The sequence below is a fragment of the Salmo salar genome, chromosome ssa04 (assembly GCF_905237065.1).
Source record: "Salmo salar chromosome ssa04, Ssal_v3.1, whole genome shotgun sequence".
NCBI classification, from domain to species: Eukaryota; Metazoa; Chordata; class Actinopteri; order Salmoniformes; family Salmonidae; genus Salmo; species Salmo salar.
The window spans coordinates 17858584-17871003 of NC_059445.1; the positions used below are offsets into that span (position 1 = coordinate 17858584).

At 44.5% G+C, this 12420-nt stretch overlaps 1 protein-coding gene across 14 annotated transcripts in view; it reads left to right on the plus strand.

Moving 5' to 3' along the window:
* LOC106602442 (teneurin-3) overlaps positions 1–12420 on the plus strand; it is a 393330-nt gene that overhangs the window by 326955 nt on the left and 53955 nt on the right. For all 14 annotated transcript variants that reach the window (XM_045716619.1, XM_045716624.1, XM_045716618.1 and 11 more), the window contains 5 exons: positions 1058–1190; positions 1464–1592; positions 9563–9694; positions 9948–10083; positions 11799–11942. In XM_045716619.1, the coding sequence (XP_045572575.1) occupies positions 1058–1190; positions 1464–1592; positions 9563–9694; positions 9948–10083; positions 11799–11942 (674 nt within the window). The remainder of the gene's footprint in view (positions 1–1057; positions 1191–1463; positions 1593–9562; positions 9695–9947; positions 10084–11798; positions 11943–12420) is intronic.

Below are 12420 nucleotides of genomic sequence, written 5' to 3' on the forward strand. Positions count from 1 at the left end.
CACACACACACACACACACACACATCCAATAATAATTGGCCCCATCATCTTATTTTCAGTACAGGAGAAAGAACAGAAACATGTTTTGTTCTGAGAAAGGAAGAGGGAGCGGGAAAGAGAGAGAGAGGGAGAGAGAGCCTCAGGTTAGACAGACTAGACAGGAGAGACAATTAGAACAGGACAGTCTGATCACCCTTCATCCTCACTCTACCTCCATCAGTGTCAAAGATACAGAGATCTCTGTCTCCAGGGCCCAAGAACAACCAGGAGGAAATGTGTGAACATGTAGCATGTCCTTTCTGCTGTCTGTGTGTGTGGGCTGAAGGGGGATGTGTGTGCGTGCCTGTGTGTGTGCCTGTGTGTGTCTGTCCGTCCGTCCGCCTGTCTCTCTGTGTGAATGTACATGCCTGTGTGTTTCCGTCACCACCTCTAACCCCATCTCTCTCCACCTGTCTCCACCTCTAACCATCTCTCTCCACCTGTCTCCACCTCTAACCATCTCTCTCCACCTCTAACCATCTCTCTTCACCTCTCTCCACCTATAACCATCTCTCTCCACCTCTCTCCACCTCTAACCATCTCTCTCCATCTCTCTCCACCTGTCTCCATCTCTAACCATCTCTCTCCATCTCTCTCCACCTCTAACCATCTCTCTCCATCTCTCTCCACCTCTCTCCATCTCTCTCCACCTCAAACCCCATCTCTCTCCACCTTTAACCCCATCTCTCTCCATCTCTCTCAACCTCTAACCCCATCTCTCTCCACCTCCATCTCTCTCCCCACCTCTCTCCATCTCTCTCCACCATCTTGCTCCATCTCTCTCTACCTCTAACCCCATCTCTCTCCATCTCTCTCCACCTCTAACCCATCTCTCTCCATCTCTCTCCATCTCTAACCCCACCTCTAACCCCACCTCTAACCCCACCTCTCTCCATCTCTCTCCATCTCTCTCCATCTCTCTCCACCTCTAACCCCATCTCTCTCCATCTCTCTCCACCTCTAACTCCATCTCTCTCCATCTCTCTCCACCTCTCTCCATCTCTCTCCATCTCTCCAGGTTTGACCTGTTGACCAACGGTGGGGCCAGTCTGACCCTTAGTTTCGAGCGGGCTCCGTTCCTGATACAGTACCACACTGTGTGGATCCCCTGGAATGTCTTCTATGTCATTGACACCCTGGTCATGAAGAAGGTGAAATATAGTTGATAAAGATATTGAATTCAATTGAATTGTGTTTAATTGAGTTAAATTAGATTATATTGAATTGTATTGAATCTTATTGAATTCCTTTGTATTTAATTGAATCGTATTGAACTGAATTGAATTGTATTGAATCGTATTTACTCACAGTGACTCATATAGAATTGTATTTCATCGTATTGAATTGTATTACTCATATTGATTTGTATTGACTCGTATTGACTCGTCTTCAATCATATTGAATCAAATTGAATCGTATTGCAGGAGGAGAATGACATCCCCAGCTGTGACCTGAGTGGTTTCATCAGGCCCAGTCCTGTCATCGTGGCCTCTCCCCTCTCTACCTGCTTCAGGTCCTCACCAGAGGATGGGCCCATCATACCTGAGACACAGGTGAGACATACACATCATCATACACACGTTATCATCATCATACACACGTTATCATCATCATACACACGTTATCATCATCATACACACATTATCATCATCATACACACGTTATCATCATCATACACACGTTATCATCATCATACACACATTATCATCATCATACACACGTTATCATCATCATACACACGTTATCATCATCATACACACATTATCATCATCATACACACGTTATCATCATCATACACACGTTATCATCATCATACACACGTTATCATAATCATACACACGTTATCATCATCATACACACGTTATCATAATCATACACACATTATCATCATCATACACACGTTATCATCATCATACACACGTTATCATAATCATACACACGTTATCATCATCATACACACATTATCTTCATCATCATACACACATTATCATAATCATACACACGTTATCATCATCATACACACATTATCATAATCATACACACGTTATCATCATCATACACACATTATCTTCATCATCATACACACATTATCTTCATCATCATACACACATTATCATCATCATACACACATCATTATCATCATACACACATTATCATCATCATACACACCATCATCATCATACACACATCATCATCATCATCATACACACATTATTATCATCATCATACACTCATCATCATACACACATCATCATTATCATCATACACACATTATCATCGTCATATACACATTATCATCATCATATACATACATACACACACACACACAGGGTCAGAAACCCAGACGAGTTGTACAGAATACACACACTTTTCTACGAACGTGTTATACCTAAGACTCAAGTGAGGTGACAGAGGGGAAAGGATACATACAGTACACCAAACACCCACTGTACACACACCTCACAACACGGTCAGCTAGGGTTCGTCCAGTTCACTCGACTTCCAACTCACTTCTCCTCTACACAGACCCACTCAGTACCCTCATCTGTTCAACTCTCCTGTTCAACTCTCCTGTTCAACTCTCCTGTTCAACTCTCCTGTTCAACTCTCCTGTTCAACTCTCCTGTTCAACTCTCCTGTTCAACTCCTCTGTTCAACTCTCCTGTTCTGTAAATGATGTGTATCTTTCCTTCCCGAGGGAGATGACGTTTATGAATTTCCTGCCTGGGCTGTGGACAGTGGAATTATGACATTAACACGTCATGGTATTTTGTGGGAGTTGTCGTCCCACAACCAATCAGAATCCAGGATCCAAACAACCCGTTTTTTAATGTCCCATAACACCCAACACTGCTTCACCCAAGCTTTACCGGGGCCACAAACAGCCAACTCAGTTGGAACGGGAGGCCTCACAAAAAGCTGAGCCGACCTTTAGTACTTGAAGTATAAAAGCACACCTTTATCAGTCCAGTGAATACAAGGTCTAGAGATTTTCTAACTGTTTGCACAGATGCTCTTTGTTTCGTTCAAAGAGGAGAAGCCTTGATGAAGAGAGAGAGCATTTAAATCCATGTATAGTCTTTCTAGCTGTGCCAGACACGGTGTGAATTGTTACGAGGGTCTCACACACTCATTCGTAGATCAAAACCCAGGGTTTACCATTATGTCAGTATCACAGGCCAATCTGTGCAGAAGAGCATCTTCAGTAAAGCTGATACACACGAGTCCTCTCTCTCTGTCTCTCTGTCTCTCTGTCTCTGTGTCTGTCTGTCTGTCTGTCTGTCTGTCTGTCTCTCTCTTTCTGTCTCTCTCTCTCGCTCTCTCTCTCTCGCGCTCTCTCCACCTATCTCTCCCCCTATCTCTCTCAACTCTCCTGTGTGGCCAGATAGACTTTGATTCCTCTTGGCCCAACGTCTGTCCCCTCTTCTCTTCTCTGGCACTCCTTCAGTCTAAAGCACTACTTTAATAAGGCTGTGTTCTGCACCATCAGCCAAACAATACACACAGACACGCACAGACACGCACAGACACGCACAGACATAAACACAGACACAGACATGCACAGACATAAACACAGACACGCACAGACATAAACACAGACACGCACAGACAAACACAGACACGCACAGACATAAACACGCACATACATAAACTCAGACATGCACATAAACACAGACACACACAGACATAAACACAGACACACACAGACATAAACACGCACAGACATAAACACAGACACACACAGACACACACAGGCATAAACACACAGAGAAAAACACACACAGACATAAACACAGACACACACAGACATAAACACAGACACACACAGGCATAAACACAGACACACACAGGCATAAACACAGACACACACAGGCATAAACACAGACACACACGGGCATAAACACAGACACACACGGGCATAAACACAGACACACACAGGCATAAACACAGACATAAAAACACACAGACATAAACACACAGACAGACACACACAGATTTAAACACACAGATATAAACACACATACATACACAGACATAAACACACAGATATAAACACAGACATAAACACACACATACACACACACACACACACACACATAAACACACACACAGACATAAATGCACACAGACACTTAGACATAAACACACACGGACATAAACACAGTACACACAGTAATGCAAACACAGACTGAGAAACGCAAGCAATCAGACACAGGCACACACATAATACACAGAAACACTCACAGCTCTCTCATACACACACAGAGATAAGCACACAGTAACAGGCATCGTGCCCCAGCCCAGCCAGTTCCCAAACGATCCGGTCCTGATTTGAATTAGTTCCGGTTGTTATGAGCAGAACTATAAAGCCTCAGAGCTCGTGCAACAAGAGGCGGGTGGTGAAGGAGGTTAACGTTTTATAAAGGGACGCAGGGGTCGGACAGCTATACCCCAGGGGCCTTCACAAGGGGGGTGTGTTGTGTGTGCGTGTGCGTGTGCGCGTGTGCATGTGTGCATGCGTGTGCATGTGTGTGTGTGTGTGTGTGTGTGTGTGTGTGTGTGTGTGTGTGTGTGTGTGTGTGTGTGTGTGTGTGTGTGTGTGTGTGTGTGTGTGTGTGTGGTGAGGAAAGGAAAAACACAGTAGAAGGAACCCAGCACTAACACACAGCCGTACCAAGGCAGTCAGTCACAGAGAGGAGCTATAACTGGTAACAGACATGTCCACTAATAGTCCTCCTTGGAAGAGAACAGTCTTGCTGAGGAAAGTACTTTGGATTACACACACACACACACACACACACACACACACACACACACACACTTGGCTGTTATGTGGCTTGGGATAATATGTGGGATGCACACACACACACACACACACACACACACACACACACACACTTGGCTGTTATGTGGCTTGGGATAATATGTGGGATACACACACACACACACACACACACACACACACATTGGCTGTCATGTGGCTTGGGGATAACACGCTATGGTGTGCTCGCTGTTCCACAGAGGAGAAAGAATGAAAGCAGAAGACCAAATAAAGGTTAGCCAAGTGTGTTCAGTTGGAGCACAATGAGACAGTGGTTCTCAGTGTCTGGATGAAACCAATAGTCTAAATTCTTCAGGTCCCAGAACCCAATACATAGGGGTCGTTGTTACCGCTGACGGGTTATACTAACACAAAGGACCAGAAGAAAAGAGTTTCGACAAGGTCACTCTGACACGCTACATGTGGAACTCTCACAGAGCGATGACACTGGAGCACTTGATCGCCTTCCCATGTGTCAAACAGTAAGCTTTTCAGACAAATATCAATCGTGAAATCTATTCAAATCAAGGTTTATCCCCAGAGAGATACTGTAGGAAACCTTTTTTGCCTCCCCAACCACATTTGGCATGACTCTGAAATCTTTCTGCGTGGTGATTTGAGTCTAGATATTCCTTTTAGAGATGTTTACACTATTTGATGTTGGCGCACACCAAATCCAGTCTGAGGTGGTAGCAGGGTCATGGGATTGACTGTAGCCTGCGGTTGTTAGCTGAACACACACACACACACACACACACACACACACACACACACACACACACACACACACACACTGAGCTGCAGCCTTAGCTGTCTGTAACAGTTGATCTGGATACCAACAAGTATAACAGTTGTAGTCTGTTGCTATGTTTTCAGCCTATTTGTTTGGATAGAGGTAGTGTATTGGTTTATGTGGTTTAGTGGATATTGCAGACCGAGCTCTCTCTCATATCTGCTGGATTACTCAGAGTTGTCGGATCCTTATCCAGATCAGGACACGAACACACACTCACGCCTCTCCAGTCTCCACACCGTTCCCATACGACTTAAAACTGCGCAGCCAAGACATTACAAAAGTATGTAACAAAGGTTCTGTAGCAAAGGTTCTGTTGAGGTGTTTCATCCAATAAGATGTCTTGGCAGTACTTGTGCCACCATAGCTAACTATTGACCCGAGCCCAACCTATGGCATTATCCAATGTGTGTTATTCGAGGAGCGGTGGTTTTAAGGGGATACTTCGGGATGCTGGCAATGAGGCCCCAATCACATAGTATCCCTTTAAGATACGGCGCCAGTCCATTACCCCCATAGCCATATGTTTTCATGACACTTCCCCTTTAATGGCGGGTGGCACGTCAAAATAAAGCACCCGTTTATTGTTTGATCTCGGCTCCGCTCATTAAACCCTTTAATGAATTACCAGTTGGTATTATTATTATATTATGCAGTTTAAAAAAAATCAAAAGATAACACACACTACATAGCAGACAGACACACACACACACACACACACACACACACACACACACACACACACACACACACACACACACACACACACACACACACACACACACAACTAGAAACCAGACACACACACACACACACACACACACACACACACACACACACACACACACACACACACACACACACACACACACACTAGAAACCAGACACACACACACACACACACACACACACACACACACACACACACACACACACACACACACACACACACACACACACACACACACACACACACACACTAGAAAGCAGACACACACACACACACCAGAGAAGATGTAATAACAGAGTGTTTATATCAGGAGTTAGTTTAAAGCCAGGAGAAACATGCTCATAGGCCAGACGTTGTAATTAGAGCTAGCTGGGGAGACCAGGGTGGGGTCCCTTCGCTGGCAGAGTGTGTTCAGGACACACACAGTATGTGCAGACACACACAGTTTACCCGAAAGAAAACACACCCGCTGCACATGGTAATTAAGTCTGTGGTTACGGTGACACTGGCAGTGTGTGTGTGTGTCCGTGTGTGTGTGTCCGTGTGGTAAACCCGTGGTGGCCTAGCCACGAAATCTGTTACCTTTTACCCGTCACTTTTTCCACCCTCAATTTGTTTTTTATTTTGATTGATTCTGTTGTCATTGGGCGACCATATTGGATATCAAAGGCTCGCTGAGACCCATGTCAAGCCTCCCTCCCCCATCTAATGAAAATACAGACTGGTCCAATACCTTTGGGAGGGAGACGAGAGAGAAAGAGAGAGTATAATAAGGAGAGAGGGAGGAGAGAAAGAGAGAGTGAAGGAGTAAGGAGAGAGAGAGGGAACAGGGGGAGAGAGAGAAGGGGGAGAGAGAGGGGGACAAGGGGGAGACAGAGAGAGAGAGACTAGAGCTAGAAAGTGAATACAGTTGAAGTCGGAAGTTTACATACACCTTAGCCAAATACATTAACTCAGTTTTTAACAATTCCTGACGTTTAATCCTAGTATTCCCTGTCTTAGGTCAGTTAGGATCACCACTTTATTTTAAGAATGTGAAATGTCAGAATAATAGTAGAGAGAATTATTTATTTCAGCTTTTATTTCTTTCATCACATTCCCAGTGTGTCAGAAGTTTACATACACTAATTAGTATTTGGTAGCATTGCCTTTAAATTGTTTAATTTGGGTCAAATGTTTTGGGTAGCCTTCCACAAGCTTCCCACAATAAGTTGGGTGAATTTTGGCCCATTCCTCCTGACAGAGCTGGTGTAACTGAGTCAGGTTTGTAGGCCTCCTTGCTCACACACGCTTTTTCAGTTCTGCCCACAAATTTTCTATAGAAATGACGTCAGGGCTTTGTGATGGCCACTCCAATACCTTGACTTTGTTGCCCTTAAGCCATTTTGCCACAACTTTGGAAGTATGCTTGGGGTCATTGTCCATTTGGAAGACCCATTTGCGACCAAGCTTTAACTTCCTGACTGATGTCTTGAGATGTTGCTTCAATATATCCACATAATTTCCCTCCCTCATGTTGCCATCTATTTTGTGAAGTGCACCAGTCCCTCCTGAAGCAAAGAACCCCCACAACATGATGCTGCCACCCCCGTGCTTCACGGTTGGGATGGTGTTCTTCGACTTGCAGGCCTCCCCCTTTTTCCTCCAAACATAACGATGGTCATTATGGCCAAACAGTTCTATTTTTGTTTCATCAGACCAGGGGACATTTCTCCAAAAAGTACGATCTTTGTCCCCATGTGCAGTTGCAAACCGTAGTCTGGCTTTTTTATGGTGGTTTTGGAGCCGTGGCTTCTTCCTTGCTGAGCGGCCTTTCAAGTTATGTCGATATAGGACTCGTTTTACTGTGGATATAGATACTTTTGTACCTGTTTCCTCCAGCATCTTCACAAGGTCCTTTACTGTTGTTCTGGGATTGATTTGCACTTCTCGCACCAAAGTACGTTCATCTCCAGGAGACAGAACGCGTCTCCTTCCTGAGCGGTATGACGGCTGCGTGGTCTTATGGTGTTTATACTTGCGTACTATTGTTTGTACAGATTAACGTGGTACCGTCAGGTGTTTGTAAATTGCTCCCAAGGATGAACCAGACTTGTGGAGGTCTACAAACAAAAAAAATTCTGAGGTCTTGGCTGATTTATTTAGATTTTCCCATGATGTCAAGCAAAGAGGCACTGAGTTTGAAGGTAGGCCTTGAAATACATCCACAGGTACACCTCCAATTGACTCAGATGATGTCAATTAGCCTATCAGAAGCTTCTAAAGCCATGATATCATTTTCTTTAATTTTCCAAGCTGTTTAAAGGCACAGTCAACTTAGTGTATGTAAACCTCTGACCCACTTGAATTGTGGTACAGTGAGTTATAAGTGAAATAATCTGTAAAGTAGATGTCCTAACCGACTTGCCAAAACTATAGTTTGTTAACAAGAAATTTGTGGAGTGGTTGAAAAACTAGTTTTGTATGTAAACTTCCGACTTCTACTGTACGTGTGGAGTGATAGGTCTTTGGAATCTAATGGACTTAGTAAATACCCTCAGTGCATGTGACGTGTACAGATTTGAGGTCATTTTCCGTTTAATTCCAACCTCCTCATACCCTCACTGACTCACCCTCCAAATCCCAGCCCGGGAGCTCTTTTGCCCCTGCTTTGAAAAGAGGGTGAAATTTGTTGGTGTTAGGAGAGGCTAAAAACAACAGAGAAACCTAACACCCAGGGCTTTCTGGAGCATCACACTAATGAAAAGACAGTGGATAGACAGTGGCAGAGCTCTGCACACACACCCAGTGGAGGCGCTCTGCACAGAAGATAACCCCTGCTTATGGTTAAATGAAACGGCCTTCCATACGAGGACAGACACTACGCTGAGAAAACAGGCCAGGGAGATCTGTCTCTCTCTATTTTCCTTCTTCCTTTCTCTCCAAATAGTTTTCACAGATGAATGAATAGCGTTCTTGCCTCCATGTGACCTCTCCGTTCTCTTGTCACTTTGCCACACCACCTGGAGTGTAGCTGTACTGAGACTTTTCTGAACCCTTTCTGCTTTGATGTTCTCACTGAAAAGTGTTCAAAGATGACATTCTCCACTCCAGTCCTCTCAGGGTGTGCTAAGATGTACTAACCCTTCTTGACCCAGTCTTCTTTGATGTGTCGTCCCGTCCCCCGTCCCCCCAACAGGTCCTCCAGGAGGAGACGTCCATCCCGGGCAGCGACCTCAACCTGCTGTACCTGTCCTCGCGGGCGGCCGGCTACAAGCCTGTCCTCAAGGTCACCATGACGCAGGCCAGCGTGCCCTTCAACCTCATGAAGGTAGGGATTTCTTCTTTAGGTGTGCTTAAATTGTGACTGGCATTTCTATCTCCGTAGGTCTTGTAGGTCTTACAATACAGCCCAAAATACAGTGAGTAGATGTTTTTTGAGTAAATGTGCTAACACAAAACCAAGGCTACAGTTTATTTGGATGTCAAATGCCTTCTGAGTGCAAAATGTACAGTCAGTCTTGCCCTAGCTGGCCATTATAATGCCTGTCTGAAAATGTAATTTATTCCTTAATCTATTCCAGGTGCACCTGATGGTGGCGGTGGTGGGGCGTCTATTCCAGAAGTGGTTCCCTGCCCAGCCCAACCTCTCCTACACCTTCATCTGGGACAAGACAGACGCTTACAACCAGAAGGTCTACGGCTTGTCTGAGGCAGTCGGTGAGTACTGTGGAGCAGGCCAAAGCACGCTACGAGTTAAAGGGAAATGTTCAACTTCATATTCGTCATCTCCAGCACCAACCCAACATCAACGTGCGTTCTATGTTTTGTGGGAAAAAGATAGAGGGAGATAAATGTTTCAAATGACGTCATCGGTGTGCATCGTGTGATTTTAACCAATTGCCTACTAATTGCTTACTAATTGTCTACAAATTGGTTGATGATGTCATTGGAAACACTTGTCTTCCTCTATTTTGTTACTACAAAATAGAGGAAGTGCCGGACATTTTGAAATGTCCCTTTAAGGTTGATTTATCCCCAAAGGGCAGTTACTCTTGGGCATGAAAGGTGACAGGCAGACACATACTATTTCTTCTGTGACGCTAACGTACGGCGTACTCCTTTGTCCGCCTTTCCTAAGCCCGTGTGGAGCACACACATTACATTTGCCTTTTGCTTAAAGAGCTCTTTGTAAATGCCAAGGAAGCCCCTAACAGACTGCTTTCAATGAACTGACTTCACTCCGATGTGTGGGCTGAATGGTTAAGGAAGTATTTTGGTCTAATACAGAACGTTGAGGCCTTCAGGATCGGTCTGTGTGATGTCTGTCTTCACGACGATATGCTAATGCGTTCCACACAAAACATAACTGCTGCTTTTGGTCGTCCTTCACTTTTTTTCACCGAGCTCGGCCTTTTTTTCTTCTCTGTTATTTTTTTTCTTCCGGTGTTTTCTTTTCACGTGTGTATGATAACTCTACAACACAACAACCACCGCAGAGAGGAAGACATTGTTCTGGTTTTTACCCACACACACACACACACACACACACACACACACACACACACGCACACACACACACACACACACACACACACACACACACACACACTCAGCTTTCTGAAGGTCATGGCAAAATATGTGGCTTCCTTCTAACTAAAATACAGCCGGGCGGGGCCAGCTGCTTCTGGGGAGCGTTGATGGTTGTGCTCACAATGACATCCCCAAACACACTTGTCACCCTACACTCAAGCTGTTTCACTCTGAGTCCCTGACAGACGTGCCGCGGCATGTTATTTTCAGTCCTGGGAGATTGGGGGAGGGAGGGAAAGGAAGTTGGCCAGTGTAAAACTACCCATGTTTCTCTCATATGTAAATAAATACAAAAGGACCGCCTTTACATAAACAAACTGTTAGACACTGTAGACGCTGCAGGGTTATTATTGTTGAGTCTAATGTATTCTTGCTTTGCCAGGAAGGAAGAGATAGGAGAAGGAATCGGAGGGTGTTATTAGAAATGGTCCAGCCCCAAGTCATATTGATTGATTGGGTTTTCACCTTCTAACCTCCCCTTCGTCAGCATTTGTTTTTTCCCAATTGCATTATGTTTGTCTGGTCATTTGGCCTGCGCCATTATTGCCCACTCAGAGGGGGGGTTTGTCGTAATGTGATCGGCTAGGAGTTTAAAAAGAGCTGTAAGGAGATGATTATCAAGTTTGGGAAAGTTATGTTATTACAAACTGAGTGGAGGTGTTGATGTACGACGGCGGAGATGAATTGTAATTGTGTAAGACGACTAATTAGAATCACTCGACAAAAAAATGAAATAATACCAATAACATTGTCTAAGCTTATACTTGTCGTTAGTCAGTTGGAGTGTTGTCATTAAAAGTATCTGTGCTAACCCGATGCCCTCCTTCCTGTTCCTGTTGTAGTGTCAGTGGGTTTTGAGTACGAGTCGTGTCTGGACCTGATCCTATGGGAGAAGAGGACCGCCACACTGCAGGGCTATGAGCTGGACGCGTCCAACATGGGAGGCTGGACGCTGGACAAACACCATATACTGGATATCCAGAACGGTAGGAACATGACCGCACACACACACACATGCTCTCTCTCTCCCTCACTCTCTCACACACAAACAAACTCACATTTACACACATGCACACAAACACACTCATCACCAAGGACTGTACATATGAATGGACAAAGTCATCAGTCATGTTATATTCTTTCCCATGTGAAGACTCAATATCGCATTGAAGCCATTTGAAGTCTGTTAAGATGGCGTCTCATGGAGACATAACATACGCAGTTGGAACTATTCCAGGAAGTGATGTTGCAGGCTAGCTCAGTGCTGCCCCCTCTCATTGAGTAACTCAAGTTGAAGGCTGACTGAGGTACTGCAGGCTGCCATTACTAACTAAATGATCATTATAACTTCTTCTGTGTGCGATTTGAAAGTAATCAGTTCAAGGAAATACATCTGATGTATTAGAAGCAATTATTGGTACGATGATTGTTTTTGAAAAAAATATATATTTTACAGGAATTTTG